An 18,850-nucleotide genomic window follows, 5' to 3' on the forward strand; every position below is an offset into this window, starting at 1 on the left:
GTTCAATGCCTTATATTATTTTATACTGTGAGGATGAACAATAATTTATGAATAATTTACGAAATATTTATGAAACAAACATACAATCATTCGTATTTTAATAACTTTTGAAACACTTTTAATGATTTTTAAAAAATGACTTACCAATGGTACATTCAGGCGGATCACTGTATCCATTACATCCACTGTTACATTCACCAGTTACTATGTCACATGAATTGTTATAACAATTGTTACTGCAGTTCTGTTGACAGTTAATGCCATAAGTTCCTGGAGCACAAACTGAAATCAAATATATACTAATATATTTATACATCTATACGTACATACGGACAAGCGCATCCCGAAAGTCATCTTCTATAGTCAACTCGCGACTGGCACACAAAAAAAACTGGTCGCCCCCACCTCCGTTAAAAGATGTAATAAAACGTGACCTCAAATCAGTGAACATCAATACTGACAATTGGGAAGACAAAGCTCTAGACCGCAACAGGTGGAGAGAGACAGTGACCAAGAAAGCTATGGACAGTGAAAGTACATGGGTCTCAGCTCAGGAAGAAAAACGCACAATCCGAAAAACGGCCAGCTCCTCTACCACCGAAGCAAAAGCCACCTTAACCTGCGCTATCTGTGGACGGGAGTGTCTCTCCAAAATAGGGCTCCGCAGCCACATGAGAAAGTGTGCTCTGAGATGAACCATAGTCGTTCTACGACTGAAGGAGGCCAATGATACGTACATATACTTTGTGGCATTTTATGTCTCGGAAGATTATATTTTTTCTCTTCGCAACTTCTTGTGTGACTAAAGAGGCCAAACTTTGATACACAGCTGTGGTCACAGGTTGGGCATATGTATTCACCAGGCGCCGTTTCATTTTCACCCACCTTACTACTACTGTTGTGTATGGCATCTGCTGTCCTCTATCTTTCCTTTATGCTCGTACGTAAACAGAAAAAAAACAACAACATAGATACTACAATTAGCATGGATGCAAACAGCTGGTAGCATTTGAGACTCAAGAGACCTCTTGCCGCAGACAGGCGTAGATCAATTTAAACAGACCCGCCGTTTAAAACGACTTTATCTGCACTCCTAATGTGGCAAAATATGCTGGTCGTCAGGGGAGGACTGGGTGTCAAAAGTCGGCCAAGGCATTTCTATTTCATCTGACCAATAAATAAATTGTATGGTGTCTTAAGCTTTTTTTTTTAAGAGGCTGTGGAAAATGTGTACTTTATATAGGCCTACTATAAAGTAAAGTTCCCCTTTCAGACCTTAAAAGGTTTATAGGGCAGATGATGTAAAGATCATCTGTATCTGTGGCCTACGGTTAATGAGGGTGTCATTTGGCCAGCACAACGACCAACCGCCTTTACTTTTTCCCAACTTATGTCAGGTACCAATTAGAGCTGGGTGGACTCAGAGGTTCGGAAGCCAAGCGCTTTACCGCCAACCACCGCCCCCCCCCCCTTTCCTGGCCTAGTGTAGTACAGTGTAATGAAATAAGCTTTCGTGTTTTTTTTTTAATTAACTGTTAGCACCGAAACGCTTGGTACCGTCGCCTAAATTGGGAACGAGGGCTCTCTATTGGGGGATAATAACCCCCCCCCCCATCTCTGCGACGTTTATTGTAATTCTGGCTTTTTCATCTAATATACAAGGGCCCAATATTGTGTCGTTAGGAAACTGGCGTTTCATTTTAAAAGTTGTATGTGTGTATTGCAGAGTCGTAGCTATGGTATATGATGCCCAAAGCGTTAGCTCCTCGTGATGTCCCCCCCCCCCCACACGTCGACTCCCCACCCCTTCCCAAAAAAAAAAAAAAAGAGAAACAAGCAAAAACAAAAGACAATTTGCTTTGAGAATAAAATGACAACATGGACCGTGTGCCTCAAAATGAGAGTGGTCGTGTAAAAAAAAAAAGCGTTGCTTTAAGAGATTTAAATAAAAACTAGTAAATTGAACTCCAACTGGTCGAGGGTTTACGTTTATTTCATCAAGGAATATAAGAGCTTAACAAAGTAAAAAAAAAACCATTCTCACATTACATTTCAAACACAGTAGTTTGTGTTTGTTCATGTGTGCACAATGAGTAGTTGTTATTGAGAAAGTGTATCTTTAGTTTGATGCCCCTCACTTGTTGATGCCCCGTGCGGGCCGCACCACCCGCATATAGCTAGCTACGCCTCTGGTGTATTGTCCGTGTGTGGGGGCGTTACAATGAAGACAGACGAGAAAACTTCAACTGATGAGCGTACAGTGTTTGTGTATACGTTATTTAGGGGGTCTCAACCATAGCGCAGCACTGGTATCTGTTACAAATATGACGTGAATTTAGTAGTATTGTCTTCACAAATAATATGTCACACGGTGTAGAATATATTTTCCTCGAGTTTAGTAGGCCTACCTTTAAACTCGGTTCAATAAAACAAGTGATCCAGCGGTGTACAAAGTCACATATACATAAATCACTTGTAGAAATTGAATAAAACCTTACTGGCATGGGATATTATTGAAGAAAAAATAAAGCAGCAAATAATCTACTGAACGATTACTGGATGGATGAACTGAATGAACGGATGGATGAACTGAATGAACTGGATGGATGAACTGAATGAACTGGATGAATGAACTGAATGAACTGGATGGATGAACTGAACGAACTGGATGAATGAACTGAATGAACTGGATGGATGAACTGAATGAGCTGGATGAATGAACTGAATGAACTGGATGAATGAACTGAATGAACTGGATGGATGAACTGAATGAACTGGATGGATGAACTGAATGAACTGGATGAATGAACTGAATGAACGGATGGATGAACTGAATGAAATGGATGGATGAACTGAATGAACTGGATGAATGAACTGAATGAACTGGATGAATGAACTGAATGAACTGGATGGATGAACTGAATGAGCTGGATGAATGAACTGAATGAACTGGATGAATGAACTGAATGAACTGGATGGATGAACTGAATGAACTGGATGAATGAACTGAATGAACTGGATGGATGAATGAACTGGATGAATGAACTGAATGAACTAGATGGATGAACTGAATGAACTAGATGAATGAACTGAATGAACTAGATGAATGAACTGAATGAACTGGATGAATGAACTGAATGAACTGGATGGATGAACTGAATATACTGGATGGATGAACTGAATGAACTGGATGAATGAACTGAATGAACTGGATGGATGAACTGAATGAACTGGATGAATGAACTGAATAAACTGGATGGATGAACTGAATGAACTGGATGAATGAACTGAATGAACTGGATGAATGAACTGAATGAACTGGATGGATGAACTGAATGAACTGGATGAATGAACTGGATGAATGAACTGAATGAACTGGATGGATGAACTGAATGAACTGGATGAATGAACTAAATGAACTGGATAAATGAACTGAATGAACTGGATGGATGAACTGAATGAACTGGATGAATGAACTGAATGAACTGGATGAATGAACTGAATGAACTGGATTAATGAACTGAATGAACTGGATGGATGAACTGAATGAACTGGATGGATGAACTGAATGAACTGGAGGAATGAACTGAATGAACTGGATGAAAGAACTGAATGAACTGGATGGATGAACTGAATGAACTGGATGGATGAACTGAATGAACTGGATGGATGAACTGAATGAACTGGATGAATGAAATGAATGAACTGGATGAATGAACTGAATGAACTGGATGGATGAACTGAATGAACTGGATGAATGAACTGAATGAACTGGATGAATGAACTGAAAGGATGAACTGGATGGATGAACCGGATTGATGAACAGGATGGATTAACTGGATGGATGAACTGGATGAATGAACTGGATTAATGAACTGGATGAATGAATTGGATGAATGAACTGGATGGATGAACTGAATGAATGAACTGGCTGAATGAACTGGATGAATGAACTGGATGGATGAACTGGGTGGATGAACTGGATAGATGAACTGGATTAATGAACTGGATAGATGAACTGGATAGATGAACTGGATGGATGAACTGGATGGATGAACTGGATAGATGAACTGGATAGACGAACTGTATAGACGAACTGGATTGATGAACTGGATAGATGAACTGGATAGATGAACTGGATAGATGAACTGGATTAATGAACTAGATTAATGAACTGGATAGATGAACTGGATGGATAAAAGAGGTAAATGAACTAAGTGGATGAACTGGACGAATTAACTGGACGAATGAACTGGACGAATGAACTGGACGAATAAACTGGATGGATAAACTGGATGAATGAACTGGATGGATGAACTTGATAGATGAACTGAATAAATGAACTGAATAAATGAACTGGATTACAAACTGGATGGATGAGCTGGATGAATTCTAGTCTGACTTGCAGAAATAGAAGAGTGATATGGAACTGAATGGATGAACTGGATAGATGAACTGGATTAATGAACTGGATAGATGAATTGCATGGATGAACTGGAAGGGTGAACCGAATGAACTGGATGGATAAACTGGATGGATAAACTGGATGAATGAACTGGATGAATGAACTGGATGAATGAACTGAATGAATGAACTGGATGAATGAACTGGATGGATGAACTGAATAAATGAACTGAATAAGTGAACTGGATAATGAACAGGATGGATGAATTGGATAAATGAACTGGATGAATTCTAGTCCGACTTGCAGAAATAAAAGAGTGATCCTTTCCATGACTTCTTGGTGGTGTCAAGAATGGTTGAGTCATAAAGAAAATTACATGCAATTTCGCAGGGCCGGCATTAGGTCACTGCAACCTATGTGACCGCAGTGGGCATAGGGCCCGCGCTAGTGCTAGGTGTAAATTATTAAATTAAACCATTTTATAACTTATAACAGATTTCCCGAGGCCGCCAAATTTACAAGGAGCTCCTGGAAATCTTCTGAAATTGCAAAATATTCGAAAAAGTCATGAAAATCTCCGTACAAATATTAAAATCTTTTGAGAACTCATACAAATCTCCTGAAATCTATACACAAAAATTGTCATTTTGGGTTGTCATTCAATAAGGGAAACGCCAATCCTACGCGCGATAAAAAACGGCGTTATGCAATACCTGTAATTGTGGAATCTGGTGAAAGAAGCTTCTCGAGCCTAAAACTTAAGAAGAATTACATGAGGTCAAGAATTCTCGTAGATAGATTGAAACATTTGGTAATTCTTGCTATTGATCGAGATCTATGTAGGGTTAGGGATGAAATAGTATGTTTATGATGTACTGTATGACTTCGCTACACGCAAGGCTCGCAAAGTAATTCTGTACGTAGTAAAGAATGAACAAAAAACGAATTTATCTTCTAATACAAACTCTTAATTTTCACTCATTATCCGTATCTACCCAAACTTGGCCCCGCGAAATCCGTTTCGCATAGGGCCCCACAACGGTTGAGTCCGGCCCTGCTATTTAGTGACGAGTGAATAGTACTTGTTCTCCCCCCCCCCCCCTTTCCTTTTTTTCGTGGGGTAACTCTAGTCCGTCCGACTTGCAGAAATAAAAGAGTGATCTTTCCATTACTTCTCGTCCAAACTGTTGAGCCATGAAGAGAATTATATGTATAGATAGATAAATCTTGGGTTCCAATCTCGGTGAAGACTGCGATTTTGAATTTTAGTATTTTTTAGGGCGCCCCTGAGTTCAACCAACTCTAATGGGTACCTGGCTTTAGTTGGGGAAAGTAAAGGCGTTTGGTCGTTGTGCTGGCCACACGATAGCCTGTTTGTTAACCGTTTGCCAAAGAAATAGATGACCTTAACAACATCTGCCCTATAGATCGCAAGATATGAAAGAGGAACTAGACCAGCGATTCTCAACCTTTTAGGCTCGGCGACCCCTTTTTACAATCCCCCACTCTGCCGCGACCCCCCCCCCCCCCACAGCAATAGACCCCCAAAAAATCCATTTTTTCGATGTTCTTAGGCGACCCCTGGCAAATTGTCAATCGACACCCAAAGGGGTCGCGACCCACAGGTTGAGAACCCCTGAACTAGACCATACTATAATTTAAATAAATTTTTTTGTTTGTTTATGTAGAGCTAGGAATTCTTTTCCCAGTATACCTGGTCGTGTGGCTTGGGCGCTGGATTGTCATTCCGACTTATCGATGGTTCCAGGTTCAAACCCTGCCCTCTGCCATCTCCCGTCGTCCTGCTGGAGGTTTGGACTAGGAAGTAAATTATCTTCAACTCTAAAGCAACATCCGAAACATGTAAAACATTTTACAAACAAAACATGTTTAACAAACATTTTACAAATCTTATTTAAAACCTTTTTTTTTTCTAACTATGCATTTGTTACCTGTATTACACATGGGTGGGTCATTATGACCAAGGCACGAGAGGCAGTTCCCTGTATCTTGTTGACACAATGTAGAACATTCTTCAGGACATGTTTGGTTACAATAAAGACCCCAGTTTCCTGGAACACATTCTGTATTGTAGAGAGACAAAGAAAATAAAAGATTATAGTGTGTCCGAAAATCCCAAAATTATAAATCCCAGGATTCAAACCCCGGACCCCGGTGCGGTAGCCAAGCACTTTACCGCTCAGTCACCGCGCCTCCTATTCAGTTCTGTATAGTAGAAAGACAAAGGAAATAAAATATTATAGTGTTTCCAGAGAAATCATTAAAAAAAATATTGATTCCTCTATCTTGCTAGTTTTTCTCTCTATTCAGTTTATATAGTTCTTTCAGATCCCGTGTTGTATAGGGCAGATGATGTAAAGGTCATCTGTTTGTGTGGCCTACAGCTAACGAGGATGTCATGTGGCCAGCACAAGGACCTACCGTCTTTGCTTTTCCCAACTAAAGCCAGGTACCCATTAGAGCTGGGTGGACTCAGGGGCGCCCGAAAATACGACCAACCGCCTTTACTTTTCCCCAAACTAATGTCAGGTACCCATTAGAGCTGGGGTGGACTCAGAGGCGCCCGAAAATCCCAAAATTATAAATCCCAGGATTCAAACCCCGGACCCCGGTGCGGTAGCCAAGCACTTTACCGCCAGCCACCGCGCCTCCTATTCAGTTTATATGCAGATCTGAAAAAAAACATTCCGTCTGCTGGCCATTGGAGATCTTCAAACGTGACGAAAAAAAAGAAGCTATAAATAGCTAGCTGTCTGGTGTATCCGGTGTAAAACATAACGGAAGGGCAGATAAGCTAAGCTTTTTATGTATGAGAAACTTTTCTAGGTTCTTCTGATGTATACAAGGGGGTTGTGGGATTAAGGATTCATATTTAAAACAAATGGGAAACTAACTAGCGAAAAAAACGAAGTTTTGATACGAAGATCATCTGTCGCGCAGTGAGGTACTGTTACAAATAAAGCGCTATTCTTTGTAGCAAAGCTTTACAAGGGAAGGCAACCCTGAAAATCTCTAAATTGGTACAACGTCAGAATTAAAAATTTAAGTATGGTTTCTTTTTTTTTTACAAATTTTTGAATTTTTAGTATTTTTTAGACCTAAAAAAACAGGATAAATATTAATTAAAAATACTTTAAAAAAAAAAAAAAAGTAAATAAAATATTGAAAAAAAATCATTGTACGAGTAAAGTTAATGATGTCCTTAAGAAGTGTTTCAAATGTCATCAAAATCTATAAAGTAATTTAGGAGAAATTCCTAGTAAGGCACAATGATATGGGCAAAAACTAACATTCTCAGAAAAATGAGTTTAAAGTATAAATTTTATTAAGATTTTGTCTCATAGCCCCTTACAAAAACATAAAAAAACAACATGTTTTAGACACAGATTTAAGCAATAAAAATGATTGTAATGTAAAGAAAAATAATTGATCTACTTAATTATGTTATTAGTTAAAAATCGATATCCTAGAACTAAAACTCAATTTTCTCTAGGGATACCTCCCCTTAATCAATCTGTCTTTCTGGTCAAATGTTTGTACACGTTATTTCTCCCACAACAAAGCTGAAACTTTGCAAAATGATTTCTTTTAACCCTCAAAACAAGAATCAATAAAAAAAAAATTAACCAATTAATAAAATAAAAGAGGATAATTACTTATTCTTATGGTATCTCGAACAAGGGCAAGAAATTGTACTTGACTTATGTGGTGTATAAGTTGAATTAGCCCCCTTTATACTTTGCAGGTCGCCGTCTTAAAGTTTGAAGCCCACAATAGATAACTATACAATCTTCTATTTTCATAAACGATTCGCTGGCATAGTGGTTAGTGTATGTGCTTGAAGAAACTTCATCCCTCTAGTTCGAAATCAGGTAGTTTTTTTTTCCAGACACCCCATTTCTTTCTCCCCCAACCCCTTTCCTACTGGCCCAGTCACGTGATAGGATCATAGCGTATTGAGGAAGCTAACAGCACGAGATTGCGCTAAACAAAAACAATTGGTAGAAATATTTGTAATCGCATAGATTTAATATTGTTAATCTAGATCTATTACAAATGTAATCATATGACTAATTCAAATGAATTGATGCAATTACGCTCCATGTTTAAAAAAAATAATTTTTTAAAATGTTTTTCTTGTTTTTATTTCGATGACATTGTTTGCTTTGTCGTGAAAGTCTGTAATAAAACTTTGCGACATGCTTGCCACTGGCCACCCCAAAGCATACTATCGTCGAATCCAAATGCGGCTTCATTAGGCACTATGGGGCAGAAGTATTGAAAGGCCGAATGTGGTCCGCTTGCCTTAGTTTTGTCATCACTTGCTTTACGGGAGTTTGATTTTTTGCTAAAACAAAAACTTTCTAATTATATTGTTATAACCCTATTGGCGGCGCAAAAGGGTTAACTATTGGCTCAGCTGACACACACGTGAAACACTCAAGTCAGCGGGGCCATGGACAAGGGACAGTACTACGATTACACGATTACACGCCAATATGACCAATGTTATGGTCATGTGATCGAAAGCCTGCGTGTACGAGGACACAGTGTGTAGGAAAGCGGCAGTTCAAGACCGGAGAGCGTGGAGACCGGGACTGTTAGTCGGCTATGAAGTCGGTCCTGGTCGAGTCCTCATGTGTTGATGTACAAGTCCAGAAAGAGAGACAGTAGAGTTTTGTACGGTGATGTACAGAGTGACATTTTAGTTGTTGATGTGTTTGATGCCAATTGTCTAGTATTGGCTGTTACCTACTTATTCACTCATTATTAAAGTACCAGAATATTTGGAGCCTTGTTGTCAAGTTCTTGATGTGTTGATGTGTTGTGTTGTGTTTAGCAGAGGTTACGGAAGGCCTGATTAGGAGAGAGAGAATCGTAACACTGGCGTCAAGAAGTGGGATCGGATCTACTATGGCTCGTCTGAAACTGCTGAACGAACTGGAATTGAAAGAACTGAGGCGAGAACTCCGTGATCGAGGGCTGAAGGCAATCGGAAAGAAAGAAACCTTGCAAGCACGTCTCCGAGATGAACTAACTGAAGAAGGTGAAGATCCAGACACCTACCTGTTCGAGTTAGAACCCGATGTAGTGCAGCTGCTGATCACCTTTCAACAACAGATGTTGGCTGACTTTCAGAATGTGTGGAAGGGTGATTTACAGAAAGATACCTGTACCAGAGTAGAACAGATGTACACGTCAGTGAAAGAAGTGACGAGCCCCGAGCTGAACACTTTGAACGAGGTGGTAGAAACCCCGTGCTACGAAATACGCATCTACGATGGCCATGCTAGTGAAGATGCTGCTTCCTGTGACTCTAATAGCAAGCCATACGAAAGTAGCTCCCATGAGAAGAAATGTGATGATTGCTGCGATATCCTCAGCGAGTACAAACCTGATGAAGCTGTTAAAGAACATTTGCATGATGAAAGCTACCGGCGAGGTTTGAAACCTGCAGATGTCTGTCTAGAGGTCAAGACCAACGAGATAAGCCCTGGTGATGATTACGAACACCCACCGAAACCTGATGACGCAGTAGAGACCCCCTTGCAAGTAGAAAGTAATCGAAAAGGTCTCAACCCAACAGACGATTGGTCTGCTGCTGAAACTAGTCGACCGAAGCCTGATGCGCAGCCTGATGCCGAAGAAGAGGGACCATTGCGTGTGGAGAGTTACCAACCTGCCCCACAAGCATGTCCTCCATACAAGTCTGCAGATGATGACCTGTCCCATAATGTCCCCTCCAGTGAACCTGAAACCCATCCCAAAAGTCCTCTTCGAGAAAGCCATTTGAAACCTCCTGTTAGGCCAATGATTTTGGTGACACCGGCCCTGGCATCCTATCCCTCCCCATGTGTAAAATGGCTGCCCGCAGTACAGAATGACAGAAGGCGACGTTTGGTGATGCAACCACGACGTCATTGCAACAAGATGAAGATCGACTGGAGGAGAAGAAAGCGACGTTGGCTGCGTTCGAGGATGGCGATGCGACCACGATGTCAGTGCAACCAGGTGAAGGTCAACTGGCAGAGAAGACGAAAGCGACAGTTGCTGAATTCAACGTGGGTGGCTTCCTCTAGCTCAAGAGGCAAGCCCACTGTCACCCCCACCGATCGACCCCCACCTGCAGCGATGAAACTACACATCCCATGTCATGAGATTGATGCTGTCCGGGACGGACAGATCTAAGGAGGGGACAGTGTTGTAAACCTGGTGGTGACACAGATGGTCGTAGTGCTGTGTGTGTTTTGGCCTGCTCAAATCGCCCCAGTCCAGCGCAGGACGATCGGTCAACTGTGACCAGTGACAGTACACGCCAGTCCGGCAACGACCTGTGTGTAAATATTACGCACGCAAGTCACGGCGATTGTGATCATTCTGAGTGGTCAAGAACGTTCCATCCGATTCTAGAAGGCCAATAGAGACACTATATAAGAGCGAGTGTGTCAGAAGGACTGGACTTCAACGTTACCTCGCAATGTGACCAGTACGAGGCGAAGTTAGAGACAGACGGTGTGTGAAGTCAGGCGGAGCAAGGCTAGGTTTTGGACAGTTAGTGTGATGTTGTTGCCAACTGTAAAGTATTTGTAATGTATTTGAAATTAAATTGACTGATACTTTGGAGCCCTGAGTTGTGAGGTTCTTTAAGTTCGTTGTGTCGTGTGGTGCAGTTTGAAGAGAGCCTGGATAGTAGGAGAGATACGTAACACTGGTGTCTTGAAGTGGGATTTCCTATGGCTTCTGTAAAACTGCTAGATGAACTGAATCTGAAAGAACTGAAACAAGAGCTGAAATGGCGAGGACTGAAGTACTACGAAAGGAACAACGAAACTCTTAAAGAACGTCTCCGGCAAGCCCTGGTGGATGAAGAGGAAGATCCGAACACGTTCCTCTTTGAACTCGAACCTGATGTGGTAGAGCTCTTGATCACATTTCAAAAACAGATGTTGGCTGGCTTTCAGAATGTGATCAAGGGTGACTCGCAGAAAGAGACAGGTGAAGAAACAAGAGAAGAGACCAATAGCTCAACCAACGCTTTTGCTGTAGACGTACCTGATCTGAGTGCCTCCATCAGCCAGACAGAACATGACAACGTTGTGTCTTTCCCCAAGCTCGTAGCTGAGGACATTAAAGACATCTGTCAATCTGCCAGTGTTGATGGGAGGAACTCGAATCCTGATGGCTGCACCCAGATGTTTGGCAAGAACTTTGTGTGTCTAGCTTTGCAGGGAGAACGCCAACCCCAAGGAACCCATCGGCAAGGTCTGCACCCGACAGACGTTTGTCCTGCTGACGAGACCATAGTGAGAAGCCCTGATGATGGTCAAGTAAGTGAACTGGAGCCTGATGTTGAAGATGATAGTCCTTCGCAAGTGGAGTGCTGCCAACTTGCTCCACTAGTTTGCCCTCCGGACAAGCCTGAAGATGATGTGTGCCACTATTTCCCCTCCTGTGGACCTAATACCCATTCCCAAAACCCATCCCTTGAAAGCCCTATGAAACAACCTGATAGGCCAAAGATCTTGGTGACCCCAGTCCTGACATCTTATCCCTCCCCATGTGCTGGCTGGCTGCCTTCAGTAGTGAGCGACCAAAGAAGGCGATGTTTGCTGAATCCAAAGTGCATGGCGATGCAACCACGACGTCTGTGCAACCAGGTGAAGGTCAACTGGAGCAGAAGGAGAAAGAGACATACGCAGTATACAACGCAGATGGCTCCATCGAGATGGCACTATAAGCCCATTGTCGCCCCCACCGATAGACCTCCTCCTGCATCGATTCAACGCCACTGCCCATGTCTTGTGATAGATTTTGTCCGGGACGGACAAATCTGAGAAGGGGGCAGTGTTATAACCCTATTGGCGGCGCAAAAGGGTTAACTATTGGCTCAGCTGACACACACGTGAAACACTCAAGTCAGCGGGGCCATGGACAAGGGACAGTACTACGATTACACGATTACACGCCAATATGACCAATGTTATGGTCATGTGATCGAAAGCCTGCGTGTACGAGGACACAGTGTGTAGGAAAGCGGCAGTTCAAGACCGGAGAGCGTGGAGACCGGGACTGTTAGTCGGCTATGAAGTCGGTCCTGGTCGAGTCCTCATGTGTTGATGTACAAGTCCAGAAAGAGAGACAGTAGAGTTTTGTACGGTGATGTACAGAGTGACATTTTAGTTGTTGATGTGTTTGATGCCAATTGTCTAGTATTGGCTGTTACCTACTTATTCACTCATTATTAAAGTACCAGAATATTTGGAGCCTTGTTGTCAAGTTCTTGATGTGTTGATGTGTTGTGTTGTGTTTAGCAGAGGTTACGGAAGGCCTGATTAGGAGAGAGAGAATCGTAACAATATTGTAAAATTTTAACTCTTTCTCCACTAATTTACGATACCAACGTTGATTTGACCTCACTAAATTAAATTAATGTTTAATTTTAAAAAACTTTATTTTGTGTTACATATAAAAAGAGCCTGCATTCTCCTTTTATTCTTTACGAAATACAACATTTTCTGATAACAAACAACAAAGCTATAGAAGCCCAATCATAACAGAGGTAGTGAAATAGTAATGAGCAAAATGAAGAATGCCTTCTAAACGTGGAAAAATAATTACAGAGAGAAAGAGTTAAGTTGAACCGGAAGTTAGTTACCTCCATACATGAATACTTCACATAACGAGACAATCAGAGAGCTAGAAACTGTCTCTCTGTATGTTGGACTGATAGTAATCTTGAACAATCCATTTTCTTGTATTTGTGTAAATTCGTAGATTAAAGGTGCATCTGTATTTGTATTTGTATCACGATGTGTCCACAGAGATTTACCGCTGTTATCAAACGCTGTCATGATAAAGTTTTTCAAGCGATTCCAACAACAGTCAGCTGTGGAAAAAAAACCACACAGATTTTTTAAATTTATTTTCTAATGTTCATAACACCTGATTATTGTGGATGATTAAGCTTGATCATTTCGCTAATCATAACATTTGTCATATATATGTTTTGTAAAATGTTTGACATGTTTCGGATGTTCCTTCAGAGTTGAAGATAATTACTTCCTAGTCCAAACCTCCCGCAGGACGACAGGGATGGGAGCGGGCAGGGTTTGAACCAGGGACCATCGATAAATCTGAACGACAGTCCAGCGTGCAAACCGCACGACCAGGCAGCCATATCAGTGAACCAAGGGTTAGCTTTACTTGCACGAGAAAGCAACACTAGAAAAATTCTCTTAATAGATGCAGAGTGTATTTACCATCAAGGAGTAACAATTATGCCAACTACTTGATAATTTCAGTAAACCTAGATAGTATTAAGTAAACGGGACAATAACACGCCAGTAATCAACAACATTGTGACTCAACATATCTGACCCCTCTATCCGAAGAACAGTATCAAATAATTATTCAAGTGATCCCTAATTCGTTTCCCCCTAGTTAACAAGCCTCTCTTTCACCCCTGCGATACACTCGGTTCTGAATTCCCAGGAGGCAATGATTCATTTACTGATGACTCGACCAGTAAATACTAGACTAGAATTTGAGGAAGAATAGCGAAATGTTAAGGTCATCTGTTTCTGTGGCCCAGGATTAATGAGGGTGTCATGTGACCAGCACAACGACCACTAACTGATTAACTAATTGGTTAATTGTTGGATTGATTCGTGTATTGTAAACGACTATAAATAATTAATCAAATTTTCAAACGCTTTGGTCAAACAATATGCTGGATGCATGCCAGGATGGCTTCCTGGAAGTGCGGTTTGCGCGCTGGACTGGATTGGATTGGACGAGAAGAAGAAGTAAAGGAAAGATCACTCTTTTATTTCTGCGGATAGAGTTACCCCAAAAACTTTACATAAATCACGCTCAATAACAGGAATTAACAAATGTTTCAATCTATCTACGAGAATTGTTGAACTAAAGTAATTCTTCATTAGTTTGAGGCGCTAGAAGTTTCTTTCACCAGATTCCAAAAATTACGGGAGAATGCCGTTTTTTTTATCGCTCGTAGGATTGGCATTTTTCTTATTGAATGACACCCCAAAATGACAATTTTTGTCAATATATTTCATTAGATTCGTATGAGTTTTCTAAAGATTTGAATAATTTCCGCATAGTTCCAGGACTTTTTCGTATATTTTGCAATTTCAGGAGATTATCAGGAGCTCCTGGTAAATTGACAGGAGGCCGCGGGAAATCTGTTGTAAGTTATACAATGGTTTAATTTAATAATGTATACACCTAGAATTAGCGCGGGTCCTATGAAAGTGCGGAGCCCACTGCGGTCACCTAAGGCAGGCCCTGCAAAATAGCGGCGTATGCTACGCCGCCGGTCGACTAGTTATCTATAATTCATTGGAGTTGAAATGTGTTTAATAGTAATTGTTCTTAATAGTAATAATTACAAGTACCACCCCAACCCTTAGCCAAACCAAAACAAAGCATAAAAAAGGAACCCTGACACATATACTAAAACTTTCAATTTAATACCAACTTGACTAAAATATCAAGATAGTGTTAAACTTTTTACTTATACAACTTCAATTGATATAACTTATCATTTGCAGAATATAATAATACAACTTCAACTAATGGACCTGCAGTCAACAACACAAGATAGTTACTTGGCAATGGTATGTTACTCTGCAAAGACCCCGACTAACTAACTTTCCCCTTATTTATACTTTTCTAAGCCGTACTTTCCAGAATCATAGAAACTTGTATCGTAAATATTGTATTAACTTTGACCTTCTAGAAGCTGACGTCTGCTATTTTTTCCCCCTGAACTCTTTTTCTGATTGGATGACTATAATTAACATGTGTTTACTATGGTCGTCTATGACCTGACCCCGGCTTCTAGAAACAGGTCGAATTAGGTCACAGTATACAACTAATGTATAAGTACTATGTACAAAAAAATTATAATTACTATGTACACATAGTGTATAGTTACTAGGCAAACATTATGTATAGTTACTGTGCACACGTAATGTATAGTTACTGTGCACACGTAATGTATAGTTAATGTGCACACGTAATGTATAGTTACTGTGCACACATAATGTATAGTTATTATGTACACATAATGTATAGTTACTGTGCACACGTAATGTATAGTTACTGTGCACACGTAATGTATAGTTACTGTGCACACGTAATGTATAGTTACTGTGCACACGTAAAGTATAGTTACTGTGCACACATAATGTATAGTTACTGTGCACACGTAATGTATAAGTACTATGTACACATAATGTATGGTTACTGTGCACACGTAATGTATAGTTGCTGTGTACAAATAATGTATAGTTACTGTGCACACTTAATGTATAGTTACTGTGCACACGTTAAGTATAGTTACTGTGTACACGTAATGTATAATTACTATGTACACGTAATGTATAGTTACTGTGCACACGTAATGTATAGTTACTGTGCACACGTAATGTATAGTTACTATGTACACATAATGTATATTTACTATGTACACATAATGTATAGTTACTGTGCATACGTAATGTATAGTTACTGTGCACACGTAATATATAGTTACTATGTACACATAATATATAGTTACTATGTTTACATAATGTATAGTTACTATGTACACATAATGTATAGTTACTGTGCACACATAAAGTATAGCTACTGTGCACACACAATGTATAGTTACTGTGCACAAACAATGTATAGTTACTGTGCAAACATAATGTATAGTTACTGTGCACACATAATGTATAGTTACTGTGCACACGTAATGTATAGTTACTGTGCACACATAATGTATAGTTACTGTGCACACGTAATGTATAGTTACTGTGCACACGTAATGTATAGTTACTGTGCACACATAATGTATAGTTACTGTGCACACGTAATGTATAGTTACTGTGAAAACGTAATGTATAGTTACTGTGCACACGTAATGTATAGTTACTGTGCACACGTAATGTATAGTTAATGTGCACACGTAATGTATAGTTACTGTGCACACATAATGTATAGTTATTATGTACACATAATGTATAGTTACTGTGCACACGTAATGTATAGTTACTGTGCACACGTAATGTATAGTTACTGTGCACACGTAAAGTATAGTTACTGTGCACACATAATGTATAGTTACTGTGCACACGTAATGTATAAGTACTATGTACACATAATGTATGGTTACTGTGCACACGTAATGTATGGTTACTGTGCACACGTAATGTATAGTTGCTGTGCACACATAAAGTATAGCTACTGTGCACACACAATGTATAGTTACTGTGCACAAACAATGTATAGTTACTGTGCAAACATAATGTATAGTTACTGTGCACACATAATGTATAGTTACTGCGCACACGTAATGTATAGTTACTGTGCACACGTAATGTATAGTTACTGTGCACACGTAATATCTAGTTACTGTGCACACGTAATGTATAGTTACTGTGCACACGTAGTGTATCGTTGCTGTGCACACGTAATGTATAGTTACTGTGCACACGTAGTGTATCGTTGCTGTGCACACGTAATGTATAGTTACTGTGCACACGTAGTGTATCGTTGCTGTGCACACGTAATGTATAGTTACTGTGCACACGTATAGTATAGTTACTGTGCACACGTAATGTATAGTTACTGTGCACACGTAATGTATAGTTACTGTGCACACGTAATGTATAGTTACTGTGCACACGTAATGTATAGTTACTGTGCACACGTAGTGTATAGTTACTGCGCACACGTAATGTATAGTTACTGCGCACACGTAATGTATAGTTACTGTGCACACGTAATGTATAGTTACTGTGCACACGTAATGTATAGTTACTGTGCACACGTAATGTATAGTTACTGTGCACACGTAGTGTATAGTTACTGCGCACACGTAATGTATAGTTACTGTGCACACATTATGTACCTCGTGAGGTATGCTCTTCAGAAAGTCATCGTTAAGCCTTCCAGCGTCCACCACCACCACCCACCCCACCCTTACGTTCTGCATGAGCATTGGGCTATGACGTAATAATCTTCATTTCTGAAGGAACACGCTACGTTTAGGAAGTCCCCTTTCAGACCTTGCGATCTATAGGGCAGATGGTGTTAAGGTAATCAGTTTCTTTGGCCAACGATTAATGAGCAGAGTGCCCTGCGGCCAGGACAACGACCAACCGCCTTGACTTTCCCCAGCTTAATTCAGGTGCCTTTTAGAGTCGAGTGGACTAAGGGGCGCCCTAGGAATCCCGAAATTCAAAATCGCAGTCATCGCTGTGATTCGAATCCAGGAACCCCAGGTTCGGAAGCCAAGCGCTTAACCACTGAGCCACCGCCCCCCCCCCCCTTAAACTGAAACAACAAAAAAAAAAGTGTTACCTCTGTTGTAAATAACAAATCTGTTGACAACTTTGGGTGTGTCCAGTCTGAGACTCCAAGTTGAATCTTGGTTCTCATCAGTATGTGATGTGCTACCGTCATTAAATTTACATTGATTTGTTATCCCATCAACAGCTAGAGATGCCCCACCGCCTGGCATATAATTACTGGATTGTTCAGCTGTTTGTTTTAAGGCTACATTACGACCTATGAAACGAAACAATATTTCTTTCTATTAATGTAATCAAACACATAGTTTACTAGTAAATCTATACATACTTGAAATCTATTATTTGTTTACAGACGTCCTTGCTGACCAATCTCAACACTAATTTTACCACTTAGGCGGGACGAAAAAAAAAAAATTTAACCTGCTATTTAACCTGCTATTTAACCTGCTATTTAACCTGTTATTTAACCTGCTATTTAACCTGTTATTTAACCTGTTATTTAACCTGCTATTTAACCTGTTATTTAACCTGCTATTTAACCTGTTATTTAACCTGCTATTTAACCTGCTATTTAACCTGCTATTTAACCTGTTATTTAACCTGCTATTTAACCTGTTATTTAACCTGTTATTTAACCTGCTATTTAACCTGCTATTTAACCTGTTATTTAACCTGTTATTTAACCTGCTATTTAACCTGTTATTTAACCTGCTATTTAACCTGTTATTTAACCTGTTATTTAACCTGTTATTACTTTGTAAATGTCCTATCAGCTGAGTCGAATACTCTTGGAACACCAGAGCATTAGAAGCTCACTCCATTGCTATGTTCAAAACTATTTGTCTGGTAGAACTTCAGGGGATTGTGTTACATACCAATTTTTTTTAGCACCCCTTTCAGACCTTGCGATCTATGGGAGCAGATGATGTAAAGGTCATCTGTTTCTGTGGCCTACGGTTAACGAGGGTGTCATATGGCCAACACAACGACCAACCGCCTTTACTTTTCCCCAACTTATGTCAGGTACCCATCAGAGCTGGTTGAACTCAGAGTCGCCCAAATATCTTCGAAGTAAAAAAAAACCAGTCTTCACCAGGAT

General features: G+C 40.2%; 1 protein-coding gene across 4 annotated transcripts in view; it reads right to left on the reverse strand.

Moving 5' to 3' along the window:
• Positions 1 to 18,850, reverse strand: part of LOC106062041 (receptor-type tyrosine-protein phosphatase alpha-like) — a 64,431-nt gene that overhangs the window by 43,593 nt on the left and 1,988 nt on the right. For all 4 annotated transcript variants that reach the window (XM_056031224.1, XM_056031225.1, XM_056031223.1 and 1 more), the window contains exons 2-5: positions 17,801 to 18,007; positions 13,083 to 13,313; positions 6,358 to 6,489; positions 145 to 282 (exon numbers count right to left, since the gene is read on the reverse strand). In XM_056031224.1, coding sequence (XP_055887199.1) covers positions 145 to 282; positions 6,358 to 6,489; positions 13,083 to 13,313; positions 17,801 to 18,007 — 708 coding nt within the window. The remainder of the gene's footprint in view (positions 1 to 144; positions 283 to 6,357; positions 6,490 to 13,082; positions 13,314 to 17,800; positions 18,008 to 18,850) is intronic.

This window comes from Biomphalaria glabrata, chromosome 5 (assembly GCF_947242115.1).
Source record: "Biomphalaria glabrata chromosome 5, xgBioGlab47.1, whole genome shotgun sequence".
In the NCBI taxonomy this organism is placed as follows: Eukaryota; Metazoa; Mollusca; class Gastropoda; family Planorbidae; genus Biomphalaria; species Biomphalaria glabrata.